Source organism: Salvelinus alpinus, chromosome 6, assembly GCF_045679555.1.
Source record: "Salvelinus alpinus chromosome 6, SLU_Salpinus.1, whole genome shotgun sequence".
Lineage (NCBI taxonomy): Eukaryota > Metazoa > Chordata > Actinopteri > Salmoniformes > Salmonidae > Salvelinus > Salvelinus alpinus.
In genome coordinates, this window is record NC_092091.1 from 23,728,015 (window position 1) to 23,744,566 (window position 16,552).

The 16,552-nt window shown below is 43.4% G+C and overlaps 1 protein-coding gene and 1 long non-coding RNA gene across 16 annotated transcripts in view; one reads left to right on the plus strand and one right to left on the minus strand.

Annotated features, from left to right (window-relative positions):
* The window catches only part of LOC139578408 (uncharacterized), a 36,838-nt gene extending 26,161 nt beyond the window's left edge, over positions 1–10,677 (minus strand). The window contains exons 1-2 of the long non-coding RNA XR_011675540.1: positions 9,890–10,677; positions 9,699–9,781 (exon numbers count right to left, since the gene is read on the minus strand). This is a non-coding gene — a long non-coding RNA (uncharacterized lncRNA). The remainder of the gene's footprint in view (positions 1–9,698; positions 9,782–9,889) is intronic.
* The window catches only part of LOC139578407 (nuclear factor 1 C-type-like), a 113,454-nt gene that overhangs the window by 32,492 nt on the left and 64,410 nt on the right, over positions 1–16,552 (plus strand). For all 15 annotated transcript variants that reach the window (XM_071405956.1, XM_071405944.1, XM_071405954.1 and 12 more), the window contains exon 2: positions 4,697–5,228. In XM_071405956.1, the coding sequence (XP_071262057.1) occupies positions 4,697–5,228 (532 nt within the window). The remainder of the gene's footprint in view (positions 1–4,696; positions 5,229–16,552) is intronic.

Below are 16,552 nucleotides of genomic sequence, written 5' to 3' on the forward strand. Positions count from 1 at the left end.
TCTCATCCTCGTCTTTAATTCTGTAGTTATGAATGGATCAACATTTACAGAATGGTTAACTGGAGGAAAATGGGGGAGGGTCATGCTTCTTCCATTTCAGTGAAGGGGAGGGTTTAGTATTTTTTTTAAAAATCTAGTCCAGGGGAGGGTCATGTCATTTGTAATTGATGAAATGTCTATATTTCTCAGTATTGTAGAACTAGTTGCTTATTAGACTATATATCGATGTGTGCCCGATGCCCCCCCTCATCTCTGATTCAACGCTGGGCACGCAATATTAAGTCTGCCTATTTTTTTGGGATAGGCCTAGTCCAAAAATGCATTATCTTGCGCACCGACTAGCCTATAGCCCCAGGGTTCCCCAACTGGTGGTCCAAGTCCGAATTTGGCCCCCGACCATCCGCTCAAGAACAAATCGGCCCACGACTGAATCTAGTTGATGATCCCTGTTATAGCCTATGTTCAGTTCAGTTTGAGAAGGATAGCGCAAAGATGAGGAGGACCGGAGGTCAACTTTGATAGTTTGCTACTACTATAATAGATTTTATTAAAAACAATGTATTTCTTGCCCATTATGTATTTATCATAGTTACTGACCTCACAATAAGCCAGTTTCGAATAACTTACATTGTGGTGCTGGAACTTGAAGCAGCAGTCGCAGCACAATCAATCGGAAATGGACAGCTCATGGTGCTGAAAGTAGGCAAATTCGAGTAGGCATAATTAATTTACACCGTACTCATGTTTAATTAGACTTTACTAACAACAAGAGGGCTTTGTGTTCGAGCATATGTCTTCCTATTTAAGAAATAAGAGGTAGGCCTACTTGTTTTACAGACGAAATTAAGCTATAGGCTGCTATACCCATTGATTTGTCTGTCAATTCCTCCACCCACCATGCAGTCTTTGAATAGTCCTACCTCTGTGTCAGTGAAGGCTGTTAAATTAAAACCAAAACTGGAATTGAGAGCGTATGAGAAGGTATGCATGCCATAGGCTTACATTTAATTACAGAAAATGGCAAAAAGCACAGGCCTATATATAAGGATTGGTTATATAAAGTTATCTATAACAGCGCTTAGGTCCGCGATGCTGTATGCCATAAACATGCTGTAAAATACCCGGGAAAGATGTGACTCCGGTGCATAAGGGGATATCATTGTTTCGTTTCTTTGACATTCAGAGGCTGAGCTACAACCTTCTATAGCCGAGGAGACAAAAATTGACTTTGCTTTGGAAGTAATCTAATTCTGTCACTATGAATTGAGCTATTCACTTTCTGTGTACAAGATGTTTAAACCCAGACAGCATTTAGGGAAACACTTGTAACCTACACTAGCTGGGTTAAGCCACGGAAGAAGAGCAGCCAGCAGTTAATGCTTAACATCTTCTGCATCAGTAGGCTTAATCTGTCTGGGGTGGAAAGGTAGGCCTAACCTTTGCAAGTAACATGCTCAGATTCCTTATGACTTCTCAGATTTAATTATTTGCAAACAGGGAGAGTTTCGTTGCAAACATGTCACACTGGTTTGGCATTGGAGAAATATGATAAGATGAACACATGGACCTATCTCTCTGTCCATTCTTAGCATGTCATTTCTGTCATTTGTGTGGTATTAAAAAAGATTATGCTAATATGTAAAATGACACAGAATTGCATGAAATAGGATGATAGACGCATGCAATGCTTTTACTATAAAGGAGATCTTTTCACCCCTACTCTTTTCCACAGTGGTCTGCAAACCCAACCCCTTCTGGCCCGCAGCCCTGTACACTATCAAAATTCCTGTGTTGCCATGTAATGCTTGCAGGACGAAAAACTGTTTTTAAAACTGCATATCTAAGGCTCTGGTCTGTCCAAGAAGTGATGGTAAACGGTATAGACATGTTCTCTGCTATCCACTTTGTTTTAGTTGTTATTTTGGGCATAGGTGAGGGTCACTATTTTTTTTCCCTAGCGTTCAGGGAGGGTTTAGGGGGATGGCCATCCATTTTCATTTCAGAGAGGTCCGATTTTCTCCATGTAAGTAACCCTTATCATAAATAACGTTCACTACCTTAACGTTCGATAAGGCAACACTAGTTTCACCGCTAGGTTAATGGGTACTTTTAAATGATGGTCTCAGACCTCTATTCAGCTGTACAGTTAAGAAACTGTCCTGTATTGCTGTGGGGTTGGGACAGAGAGACGGTAGGGCACAGGTGAAAGAAGGACAGGTTTGTGTGGCTAGAGGCTACCATTAGGGGCCTGTAAAAGTCTAGTTTGCACAGATGGATGCTGTAGCTAGGGGGTATGTGGATGGAGGGAGCTATGAAAACATAAGGACCTCATAAAAGGGAGGCAGGGATAAGTGGAAAAGAGGGACATGCCCTAAAGTCCAGAAATGCACGTTTGGAGTTCACTGTAAATGTCATGGAAATATTTCAAAAATAGGAACTAACCTCAATGAAAGTATATTAGTGTTTACTTTTGCTGCAGGGGTGGTTGGTGTTCATATTCCAGCTCAATGTGGTTAATGAGAGGAACTCTATCCATGGGCCAGACAGGGGAACATCCATGGGCCAGACAGGGGAACATCCATGGTCAGGAGTCTTGTCTATGTGGGCTAGACACAAATAGGCAAGATAGGCACCCAATTGAGAAGTATACCACACATTGAAAATGGACTTGGCCTTGTACTCAAATTGTTACAATATCTTGAGTCTTTCCCCCCCTAAACGTTTTGTGGTGTTATCATTTGGCTAAAACACATATGATTATGAATGCCTGAAATGGCAGCTAACCTCTCTTCATCTTGACTGGAGAGCCGCAGCTCTGTTGTAAACGTTCTCTACAAAAACCAAACGTTATGTAACCGTTAAATAGACATACTGGGAGTTTGTTGTACCCGTGGCAGTGTTGAATTGCCTCTTTTTGGAAATTCATAAAGCCCCAGATTGTCTGTCTGGTTTCCAGGCCTCTGGTTTCTATCATGAGAGTTTCTCTCTGCTCTACTTGTTAGCTTTGGAACATTTACACAGTAACTCTATCTCTTCTCCATGATCCCTCTTCCGGCCCTGATTGTACATACTTGTGTATGTGCGCTGTGCATTCAGCAGGGCCAAGACAAAGGACTCTGAACCCCAAAATTACAGCCGACTGTTTTCTTTGAACCCTGTTTAGATATAAAGTTGACATAAGTGAAGCGGACATGAAAACACAATTTGTCCTGCTGTTACTGTTTAAAATAGGATGTATAAAACTGGTTTCCTCTTCTCAGTGGAGTCGTTGCTTTGAATATATTTGTTTTATAACTGTCCTGAATAGGAACACAGTGAAGCCAGACTAAATAAACGTGAAATAAAGGATGCTGTCTCTGCCACCACAGATGCTTTATTACGATTAAACTTCAAAAAGCATAAACCTTATCATACAGAATGCCCTCAAGGACATGATGCATCTTTTATTTAATGCAAACAGTAGTAAAATAATACACTAGCCATCCCTGGATCAAATGTAATGTTGGTATGGGAGGAATGATTAAAAGAAATAGATATATCTGAAACCGATGTCGTCTGCTCAGAGCAGGATGCCATGGTTGAGAAAGCTGGAAGCATTTAAAATGTTGTGCTGCTGAGAGCAGTACTGCAGACTGTTTATTGCATGAGATCTGCAGTGTAATACAGTCATGTCCAATTACGCTCTCTGGGCCGGCTCCTAGGGCCTGTATGGGCTCTCTGAAGCACCTTCACACTCCACTCCAACCTCTCTGTGTGGACACCAAGAATCCCATAGAGACGCCATTAACCAACACGTTAACCCTTTGAGGAAGGAAATCCTACAATGTTCTATTTTGGAGTGTTACAGTTAATTGAAAGAGATGATGATCACTGGAGAGTTGATATTGTGACACCGGTATTCCACAAAGGGTTAAACCTCATGGACACCAGGGTAAATACACAAAACCTAAAGGGCAGCATGATAAGTGGGTTGTACAGATTTGAGCACTGTACTCGCAATAAATCTTTAACTCAGCTTGTATGTGCAAATTACATTTTATTACATTTGGATGGATGACCCCTTTGCACACAATCGCTCAATTAATGGGCCTTCATGAGCAAGAACAAACACATACATACATATGCATGCATTTATAGCCTATGATGTGCTCATAAACAAACCTTAGTCTATACATTGTTTGGCTAAACCTGCAGACACGCAAACACATGCACGTAGGCACCATGCCTATATAATAGACTATATCGTTTTGCGTATTATATGTGCAAATTATCTCTGAATGCCTTTTATAGGGCAGGCTGGTGCATATGGGATTTTTGCTCAGTGAAAATATGGAAGTAATTAGAGATACCAAGAGAACATTGCTCAATCGTTGTGGGCTAAACAGCAAAGCAGCTGTGGCTTGTGAGGTGCCCAAAAGTCCTGCAGATGTATATTTTGTTTGTTGAAAATCTGACCAAAAGAAGGCAAATAATCAACAAAACATAATTGAATAAATGATTACTGTTGGTGGTGGTGTTCCACTGAGCATGGAGACAAAGAACCACTATGGTTGCACTTTTCTTTATTTACAGTAATTGGTTCCATACACATGTACTGTATACACTGTTATAGGTTACGGTTCATACAGCATGGTCGCTTCTGGTACATTTATGTAGAAAGTAGTACTAACCCCTTTCTTCTTGTTCACTTATCCAGGATGAGTTTCATCCGTTCATCGAGGCCCTTCTGCCGCATGTGCGTGCCTTCGCCTACACCTGGTTCAACCTGCAGGCGCGCAAACGCAAGTACTTCAAGAAGCACGAGAAAAGGATGACTAAGGACGAAGAGCGGGCGGTGAAGGACGAGCTGCTGGGAGAGAAGCCCGAGGTCAAGCAGAAGTGGGCGTCGCGTCTGCTGGCCAAACTGCGCAAGGACATCCGGCCCGAGTGCCGCGAGGACTTTGTGCTGTCCATCACAGGGAAGAAGCCCCCGTGCTGCGTCCTCTCCAACCCTGACCAGAAGGGCAAGATGAGGAGGATCGACTGCCTGCGTCAGGCCGACAAGGTGTGGAGGCTGGACCTGGTTATGGTCATCCTGTTCAAGGGCATCCCGCTGGAGAGCACGGACGGAGAGCGCCTGGTCAAGGCTGGGCCATGCAACAACCCCATCCTCTGTGTCCAGCCACACCACATCAGCGTCTCGGTCAAAGAGCTGGACCTCTACCTGGCCTACTTCGTACAGGAGAGAGGTACTGCACTCACATTCTCGCTAGTGTTTTATCAAAGGTTCCTTGTGCATCAGTGTAATGTCAGTGGAGGAAGTCTACATAGATGCTGTGGTGTAGTGAAAAACTGTTGACTCAGAGGAGTATCTTTTGAACAACCACTTTACTGAGTCACACAGCACTGTAGAAGTTGGTATTGAGAGAGCGAGGGGATACCTAGTCGGTTGTACAACTGAATGCATTCAACTGAATTGTGTCTTGTGCATTTAACCCAACCCCTCTGAATCAGAGAGGTGCGGGGGATTGTCTGAATGGGGGTTAACTGCCTTGCTCAAGGGCAGAACAGCAGATTTTAGCACCTTGCCAGCTCACGGATTTGAACCAGAAACATTTCAATTACTGGCCCAGCGATCTTAACCACTAAGCTACCTGCCGCCCCGAGAGAGCGAGAGAGACAGATAGTTAGCGAGAGAGAGAGAGAGCAAGCGAGAGAGAGAGAGAGAGAGAGAGAGCAAGCGAGAGAGAGAGAGAGAGAGAGCAAGCGAGAGAGAAGAAAGTAGAAAGAGAGAAATTAACTGGAGCCAAGTCCTGACAGTGTAAATCATTTTAAATTAGCATGGATTTCGAATGCCAGCCTCAGAGATGTGTTAAAATGTACAGTGTTTAATAAAAGGGTGTAGCCTGGTAGTTAGAGGGGAAAGCTGGGCACCAGCTGATGCACAGACAGGCAGGCAGGCTGCCTCTCAGGGCTAGAGCCAGCAGCCATCAGCCAGGGCCACTCTCTGCATCCTCTCTGCTACTTGGCTCAGAGTGGGGTGACTTGGCAGGCTGGTTGGGACCCATGGCAGAGGCCAAGGAGGAGCTGTCCCATCAGAGGAGGCAGCCCTTCCCTGGCCCCTGCCATAGGTCTCAACCAGCCTGCCAGGTCACCCTACATAACCCCAACCAGTAGGATAGACACACAATGAGCCTGTGCGCCCAATAGGCTGTTCTATTAGACCTCTTTAGTGGCAGGGAGGAGCAAAGCCTGTCATTAAATAAAATGATGAAAATAAATCATCTGCTACTGTCAGCCTGCAAACAGGTTGAAATATTATGGGAAGCAATTGGCTCCATATGCAGGTAAAATAATCATTTGCTGTACGATATACTGAATGCAGGGAATCAGCACTGCAGAAGACCCTCCTCAGCCCCTCTATGTGTGAGCAGAGCAGAAAGACAGGGTCTTCTCTATGGCCTGGTTGTGTGTGTGTGTGTGTGTGTGTGTGTGTGTGTGTGTGTGTGTGTGTGTGTGTGTGTGTGTGTGTGTGTGTGTGTGTGTGTGTGTGTGTGTGTGTGTGTGTGTGTGTGTGTGTGTGTGTGTGTGTGTGTGTGGGAGCAGTGGAGTGTGTGTTTATGTGGGCATCTGAGCGGTCAGTGTATCAACATGATCGAGAGTGAGCCTGAGGGGGTGATGTGTGTATGTGTGTGTGTGTGTGTGTGTGCGGGTGTGTATGTGTGTGTGTATGTGTGTGTCTCCACACAGCTCAGATTCACACACCGGTTTCTCTACCATCCCTCTGCAGCTACGGATGCTCTCATTCATCACCTTCTATCATGTCACCAGCAATATCATCCTGCAATGTACATACAGTACTGTACAGTGCAGAACTCCCCCATACAGCCAAGCCCACTCTGTAGGGGTTCCCTGCTATGCACACTGTCCTGGTAGGATTGTTTTGTGTATGTGTGTGTTGTGTTACATTATCAGTAATTGCTTTAATTTTGCTATATATTCTTAGCTGAATATTTTTTTTACAAGACTTTTCAAGCTTGTTAGCTTAGTTTATTTTCTTCTTAATTATTAATATATTTTATTTAGGACTTTGTCCACGTTTGACTCTGAATATGATAGGCATAAAGCTGAAAGCCTTTCTGTGCTGGTCAATCTCAGGTCAATCTGCCCCTGCCCCTTTCTGTGCTGGTCAATCTGCCCTTGAACAAGGTAGTTAACTCACTGTTTCCCGGTAGGCCATCATTGTAAATAAACATTTGTTCTTAACTGACTTGCCTAGTTAAATAAAGGTAAAAAATCTGCTGTATTTGTTTAGATTGAATAAATATGGCTGTTCCTGAGGTGAACGGGAAAAGGAAGATGGCAGAGAGGGAAGCCTGATAGCTGAGCTAGTGCTGGAAATTATTTCTGTCCTCAGCTGTGAGCCTCCAGCTAGCACATAATGCTCTGAGAACCATCCCAGCTAGCACATAATGTTATGAGAACCATATGTTTCTTAGAGCTTGGTGAGAGTGTGTTTGTCCTATGGTTATTTTGCATACAACCTTCCCACAACTTTCTGGGAATGGTGCAGGATAGTTGCTTGGCTTTGGAACATTCTCAGCACATTAACGGAAGTTGACAAAAAAACGTTATTTTAATGAAACTTTATTTCATTACCTTAATCGAACGTTTCCTAAAAGTTCAAACGTGGTTACATTTAATTTAAATTTTCGTAATGTTCTAGGAACGTTCGTCAACTGGTTAGGAAACCTGTTTCCTACAGGTTTCCTCATGGTTCTATTTAAAGTAATGTTCTCAAATTGTTCTGAGAATGTTAAGAAAACTTTCCATAAAAACTTTAGTAACGTTAAGAGAACGTTCTAAGAATGTTATTTAAAAACATATTCATTCCGTTCTCAGCATCAACAAACTCGCTCTATCCTTTATCTTGTTGTGTTTGTTCACGTGTTGGCCGCACCCACTAATTGGCCACACCTGATCTTAATGAGTGTTTGTTTACTTTGAAATGGGGTCTGTTTGAATAGACTAAAATGAACAGCTTTGTATGCGCAAAAAACATGTAATGCTAGCTTCATCCTGGTGATGCATTGGACTAATTCCATCGATAGAGAGCAAAAGATTATATGTTCAAATCTCACTGATGCCTTGTCACAATCAAAAATAAATATGTTTGCATGATTAATGCCTGAGGAAATGAATTTCCATGTGTCCTATCTGTGTTTGGAGTTAAAAAATGTTTAAAAAAAATAAGCTGGCTGTGTTATTAAAAGTCTTAATGAAACATTCAGTGAAAGTTTTAAGAAAGTTATTCCAAAACCTAGCATTTCCGTTCTCAGAGCATTAATAAAACCTCCCAAGAAACTTTAAAGAAAGCAGAGTAAAATGTTCTCAGAACCTCCCTGCAACCTAAAAATAAACCTTCCCAGAACAGGCGAAATGTTCACTTTAGTTTTACAAGTCAGGAAACATATGGCTTTGTTCCCACAACTTATATGGAACCAAAAACATACGTTCCCACAACTTATATGGAACCAAAAACATACGTTCCCACAACTTATATGGAACCAAAAACATACGTTCCCACAACTTATATGGAACCAAAAACATACGTTCCCACAACTTATATGGAATCAAAAACATACGTTCCCACAACTTATATGGAACCAAAAACATACATTCCCACAACTTATATGGAACCAAAAACATACGTTCCCACAACTTATATGGAACCAAAAACATACGTTCCCACAACTTCCATGGAACCAAATAAACTGGCTGGGCTGTGTGTCTGCCACTGATCTACCTCTGGCCTGGCTGGCTCTGGCCCCTCCCACCAGTAAACCCTGTCACCCCCCCTCCCTGAGGCAACCTTCACCCTGAGATGTCTGGGTCATGGTGCAGCACAGCCTCCCTGTCACCTGACCTGCCTAATAGCCTACAAACCCCTGGCTGTAAACACTCTGATAAGGAGCTGCAGCTTTTCACTTTCACTCAGACCAAAGAAAGAGGGAGGGCTGGAGGGAGAAGGCTAGTGCTGAGAGAGGGAAAGGAAAGGAAGGAGGGGGAGGAGAGAGGGAGAGCAGAGAGGCAACCAGTCAGCATTTGTTCTTAAAGGCACAGACCCCCCTTTCAGTTCCAAGGATATGTTGTGCTCTGCTTCCTTCATCAGAGCTCTCTCTCCACCTTCTCCCTCCCTCCCTCCCTGATCTCATCTCTGGGTTGGACAGGGAGAGCAGTGTTAGCAGTGTTAAGCCATCAAACAGCAACACCAGCTGGGCTGTGTTGGTCCCTGCTCATTTGCTGGCCTGTGTTTTGGTATCTTTACTAATTGAGCAGAGTGCAGTACTCCCGCGTGCATTGGATCCCCAAGGATGATGCTGGCTTAAAGCTTGTTGTTTTCTGCCTCTATGTTAATCAGGGTTTCATTTGCAGCAATAATGTGTTTACACAAACTCCCCTGTTTGGCTTATTACTCATATTTGTGTTAATAGTTTTTATTGCAGAATAATAAATGATGACCCAATGTAATAACTCTGCCAACTCTTTTAACAGGTTCTACTTGTCTTCTGTTATTCAGAATTTTTCTTGTGTTTGAAGACTTTTTATTAAACTCAATATAGCATAAATATTGTCACAATAGATGGTACGGTGGTTTGACCAATTTCACAAAAGACTCTTGTGAGGAGACAGTGCCAAAGTTCTAAGTGAGCACTTACTGAGAAGCCGAGCTCAGCCTGTCTGCCTCGAGCTGCCCGTGAACCCCTCCCATCTCCGGACTCCTCCATCTGCGGCCACGGCACTGCACAAAAAACACATTGTGTGTGTGCACTGTAACATTATGCTGTTATGTCACACACACTAAACTACCACACTGTACAGTTGTCTCTGTGACCGTTGAGCAGCATACCGTAAATCTGCACCCTGCACTGTGGCGGCCGCTTCCTGCTGCTGCAGAGGCTCAGACTCAGAGAGATCCCGCTCTCTCAGGCTCAGTCACAGACACGCATGTTCAGTCAACACAGCCACAGAGGAATGTGCTCCGCGGCTCTGGCAACGGAAATTTAGAAGGGATGGGAGGAGGAGCGGGCCTCCGAAGGGTCAAGTTCAGCAGTGTTGTTTTCCTCCGACAGGGGGAGGTGTTCTGCTCTCGTACCTGGAGTTATTTAACAGCCAATGAAACAGATTGTCATAGACACTTGAGCTAATTATATCACCTTGGACAGCAATTTTTTTTACTGTGAGCTGCATCCAGCCTTTCCCCTCTGGTTATTATCCAAGATCACTGCCAGTAGTTTGAAGGTGCAATAGTATGACTGATATGGAAAGAAAATGAAGTATAAATGGCCTTTACATTTAATTGAAGCAACGTCAATGTTGGCTTGAACCAGGCTACGTTCATTGGTAGGCTACGTGGTTCAACATATGAATGAATCAATTGGGAAGTGGTGTTAATTACCAATATTCAAACACATATGTTTAAAGTTAAATAAGTCATTAGTCTACATGGTCAAATATGAGTTTGCCTTTTGTTTACTGTAAATGTAGTTATGTATACTCTCTCTCTACCACCTGTGGTCCTTAGGGCTCCCATTCCCAGTGGACAGAAATAACACCTGGGTGAGCATGATCCTGGCAGGAGTCTCTCACTTTCATTCTGCTGGAAAATGGGACTGACCTCCCCCCCTCTCCACGCTTGGCTGCATATGTCAATATGGAATGACGTAGAGCGGGGAGTTTGTGGCTGTGATTCCACTGTGGTCACATTCACAACCCTATCCTTCCCTATTACCACCGTGGCTTACACACACACATTAATATTTTTACATTTGAGTCATTTAGCAGACTCTCTTATCCAGAGCGACTAACAGTATCGAGTGCATACAGCCCTGGCATTGCCAGCGCCATGCTCTACCAACTGAGCCACACGACAGACACCCACACACGCGCACACAGACACAGAGAGAGAAGGAGAGGGAGGTCACGGGTGAAAGTCAAAGACATTGCAGCTCTATGGTAATCAATCTAGTGGATCGATGGGCTGGGAGTGTGCTGGCAGAATGCAGGCATTGTGCTGAGTCTGGGCTCTATATTGGAACGGCTCTCTGTATTGGAGAGGCTCTCTGTATTGGAGAGGCTCTCTGTTTTGGAGAGGTGTCAGTGGACATGTGAGAGAACTCAGATAGGCAAACTGTCAGAGGCGTAAGGATACTAATGTGTCTGATTACTAGTAGCACTATGCAACACTGACTCAATTAGAGATATGCTGTTTTTGTTACACATTAGCTTTCTAAAGAGATCTTTGTGTTTGCATAAAAGTATAATTTTAGCACAGCAAGGGGTCTTAGGTATACATCAATATCTGTTCATTTGGACTCAAATCATCGACTTGGATTTAGTAACACGTCCAAAAGAACACTTGTTTTTTCGGCTTAAAATAAAACATTGAATGCAGATGCTGTTTTCAGATAATGCTTTTCAGGTTCTCAACTTTATACTTCAGAATTTTGGGCCAATGGTTATTGAGCCATTTAAAGTAGGCCTAGCGATGACTGGTGATCAATTTAATTTGAACTTAGGCCCAAACAGGTGTATATATAGACCATAGAGTGTATATCTACCTATCGCAAGTGTTTTTATTTGTAGTTATCAATAACAAATTCCACTCAACAAGCTCAATAATATTTCGAGAGTCTAATGAGATAGGAGGATTATATTTGACATTTTCAAGCAGAGTGCTTTGATGCTTTCTGACTCCCTGTCTCTGTGTTATAACAGTGCTTTCTGATTCCCTGTCTCTGTGTTAAAACAGTGCTTTCTGATTCCCTGTCTCTGTGTTATAACAGTGCTTTCTGACTCCCTGTCTCTGTGTTATAACAGTGCTTTCTGACTCCCTGTCTCTGTGTTATAACAGTGCTTTCTGACTCCCTGTCTCTGTGTTATAACAGTGCTTTCTGACTCCCTGTCTCTGTGTTATAACAGTGCTTTCTGACTCCCTGTCTCTGTGTTATAACAGTGCTTTCTGACTCCCTGTCTCTGTGTGATAACAGTGCTTTCTGATTCCCTGTCTCTGTGTTATAACAGTGCTTTCTGACTCCCTGTCTCTGTGTTATAACAGTGCTTTCTGATTCCCTGTCTCTGTGTTATAACAGTGCTTTCTGACTCCCTGTCTCTGTGTTATAACAGTGCTTTCTGACTCCCTGTCTCTGTGTTATAACAGTGCTTTCTGATTCCCTGTCTCTGTGTTATAACAGTGCTTTCTGACTCCCTGTCTCTGTGCTATAACAGTGCTTTCTGACTCCCTGTCTCTGTGTTATAACAGTGCTTTCTGACTCCCTGTCTCTGTGTTATAACAGTGCTTTCTGACTCCCTGTCTCTGTGTTATAACAGTGCTTTCTGACTCCCTGTCTCTGTGTTATAACAGTGCTTTCTGACTCCCTGTCTCTGTGTTATAACAGTGCTTTCTGACTCCCTGTCTCTGTGTGATAACAGTGCTTTCTGATTCCCTGTCTCTGTGTTATAACAGTGCTTTCTGACTCCCTGTCTCTGTGCTATAACAGTGCTTTCTGATTCCCTGTCTCTGTGTTATAACAGTGCTTTCTGACTCCCTGTCTCTGTGTTATAACAGTGCTTTCTGACTCCCTGTCTCTGTGTTATAACAGTGCTTTCTGATTCCCTGTCTCTGTGTTATAACAGTGCTTTCTGACTCCCTGTCTCTGTGCTATAACAGTGCTTTCTGACTCCCTGTCTCTGTGTTATAACAGTGCTTTCTGACTCCCTGTCTCTGTGTTATAACAGTGCTTTCTGACTCCCTGTCTCTGTGTTATAACAGTGCTTTCTGACTCCCTGTCTCTGTGTTATAACAGTGCTTTCTGACTCCCTGTCTCTGTGTTATAACAGTGCTTTCTGACTCCCTGTCTCTGTGTTATAACAGTGCTTTCTGACTCCCTGTCTCTGTGTTATAACAGTGCTTTCTGATTCCCTGTCTCTGTGCTATTTAACACCCCCACCAAACCATTATGAGACCAAATCCTCTCTGTGCTGCTGAAACCCCACTCATATCGTTACTCATAACATTACAGCTAACAAAGAGCTCACCATCCCTGATGCCTGGCAGTCAGGCAGGCAGCTAAGTTTTCTCTAGTCTAGGTGGTACAGACCAGGGTTTCCCAAACTCGGTCCTGGGGCCCCCCTGGGTGAACATTTTGGTTTTAGTCCTAGCACTACACAGCTTGATGATGAGTTGGATATTTGAATCAGCTATGTAGTGCTAGGACAAAGACAGAGTTTGGGAAACCCTGATATAGACTTCTGGTGGTAACACCCTCCCATTGCTGTTTTTCAGCTCCAGACCAGCTGCAGACTCATATGCTACCTAATTGCTGGGAAGGGTGGGACGTAAGTGACCTAACATTAGGCTCCCTCCCTCCCTTCCTGGTCTATCCCAGGCCCTGTGGTCTGGTCAGACAGAGCAGAGCAGGGCTCCCCACCACAGCTAATTGGAGCTGAGGAGAAGTGGATTTGAGTAGTGATCCTGTGTGGAGGCGATGAGGCCATCAGTCTCTCTGGGAATCGGAGGTTACCTCTCCTCCAGGTCCCTCCATTCAGGCCAAACAACGACTGGGAATCTCTTTCCCAACTCCCACCTATTCACAAAAGAGAAAGAGAGAAAGTGTTGGATGGAGGGAAGGAGAGGGAGGACAGGGGAGTTTGGCAGACATATAGAGAGAGTGTTGGATGGAGGGAAGGAGAGGGAGGACAGGGGAGTTTGGCAGACATATAGAGAGAGAGTGAGGAGGTCTCACAGTCTCAAAATATATTTTTTTTAAATCAGAATCTATGTGCAGCTGTTGTCATACAGAAAGACAGCTTCATTGAGTCCCCTTGTCCCGACACTGCCAGACTGTTATTTGGGGGAGGGCGTCAGGCGTCACTCGTCAGAATCCTTTCCACAGAGCCGGGTTACTTTACGCCTGTGTATCAGAGACAAAAGAGAACCACTGAGAGGAAAATAAGCCTCAAGTCCTGGAGCTGGAGGTGTTGTTTATACTCTCATTCCAGTCACTCAGTAAACCACCTGATTCCATTAATCATGGTTTGAAACAAGCTAATTCAGCTGGCCGTCCTGCTTCTCCCACTGTTGATGTTTCTAATGAAATCTCTTGAAAACCTCCAGGTCCTTAGTGTAGCCGCAGAGCAGCTGGCCAATCCAACAACCTCCCCAAACCCGAGTGCCCCAGTACTGGAGCAGGGGAGATGTTTATTTTCATTAGTCCTGGGTCCTAAAGGTTTACATTAATATAAAGCACTTCTCATTCTCAGCCAGGGTTATTTACAGTATATGTACATCATAGTCCTGTCTAATGGGAACGTACACTTAGAACTTTTCCCCATCTTGAGTAAATACAGTTAGATCATTATCATATTAGTGACAATTTGACACACAACAGTCACGTTGTTTCCAACTTTGCACAGTACATTCATTCAGTAGAGGGACTGTAACCTTGTGAAGCATCCGGTTTTCAACAGCCCTCTGTCATTTATGGTATTACACTGTATGTGTACAGTAAACAAAACACTCAGAGTGAAACTTCCCACAGACGCACTTATGGGTTTATGACGCAGGACACCCTAACCCAGTGAGGTTTCTGTTTTACAGAGCATAACTTTGAGTTGCTTTCATGTGGTTGGGGAAATGAGACATGAGAAGTCACTTCTCAGAGGTTGATGACCTATCCTGCATCCATACGTTGTTGTAGATGATGAGACATACCTTTATCTTGTCTTTCTATGGTTAGAATGCAAACATTTTCAATCTAAACAAATACAGCAGATTTTTTACCTTTATTTAACTAGGCAAGTCAGTTAAGAACAAATTATTATTTACAATGACAGCCTCGGAACAGTGGGTTAACTACCTTGTTCAAGGGCAGAATGACAGATTTTTACCTTGTCAGCTCGGGGATTCGATCTAGCAACCTTTCGGTTACTGGCCCAACGCTCTAACCACTAGGCTACCTGCCACCCCATCACGCAGCGATGTCACTAGAGAAGTAATGCAATTAGTTTGTAACAGTCTACATCTACAACAATATAGTATATAAAAGCAAAACAAAAGAAGTAATTTCATGAAGCCATTGGCTCTTTGTTTCAGCTTTGCTAGACTGTGTTCCCTACAGATTAGAAGAAGCTGAGAAGAAGCTCATGTTGGAGGCTAACATATACTCATCTTGGTACTCTCCTCCCTCGTAGCCTCTTTGAAGCCTGTTGTAGGTGATGGCTAGAAGCAGGCCTCCTGCCTCCAGACCTAGGAGTGTCGGTAGCGTTGGAGCTGATCAAAGCGCTGAAGGATAGAAGTGACAGATGAAAGGCAGACATGAAGGAGTGCTGCTGCTCCTCCCAGACGGAGAGAGTTTCCAGAGAAAGACTTGGCAGGTTCTCCCACTCACTGAGACCTAGCCTACATTCTGGCCTCCTTTCAGTGTTCGGGGAGAAGGTGCTCACACACACACACACACACACACACACACACACACACACACACACACACACACACACACACACACACACACACACACACACACACACACACAAACACACACACACACACACACACACACTCAGGGTAATCACAGATGAGCGCACATGTTCCGGATACCCACACTTCACCAGGACTGACCCCATATCTACCCAAGGAGAAGAACAGAAAACACGTCTATTAGATAGCCCCTCAATAACATCAGTTGAAAGCATAGTAGTTGAATGGCAGAAAGTACAGTTACTTCCAGAACAGTTAGCTCCAATACAGTTTTTTTTGCAAGTGAATCATGCTTCCCTGACAGATTGAAAGCATAAACAGTTTGTACCACAACACCCACCCACCCCCGTCTACACACCGCACCACTCCACCCATAGTGCATTTGCATTCCCTTTGAAAACAGAGCTGTTGTTTGACAGGGGTGCGTTATAAAAACGAAGTAGAATACATTTTTTATTTATTTATTTATTTATTTAACCTTTATTTAACCAGGTAGGCAAATTGAGAACACGTTCTCATTTACAATTGCGACCTGGCCAAGATAAAGCAAAGCAGTTCGACACATACAACAACACATAGTTACACATGGAGTAAAACAAACATATAGTCAATAATACAGTGAAAAAAAAATAAGTCTATATACAATGTGAGCAAGTGAGGTGAGATAAGGGAGGTGAAGGCAAACAAATATATGTATAAATAAATAAAAATATAAAAGGCCATGGAGGCGAAGTGAGTACAACACAGCAAGTAAAAAAAATAAATAAAAAAAAACAAAAAAAAACACTGGAATGGTTGGTTTGCAGTGGAAGAAAGTGCAAAGTAGAGACAGAAATAATGGGGTGCAAAGGAGCAAAATAAATTAATAAATAAATACAGTAGGTAAAGAGGTAGTTGTTTGGGCTAAATTGTAGATGGGTTATGTACAGGTGCAGTAATCTATGAGCTGCTCTGACAGCTGGTGCTTAAAGCTAGTGAGGGAGATAGGTGTTTCCAGTTTCAGAGATTTTTGTAGTTCGTTCCAGTCATTGGCAG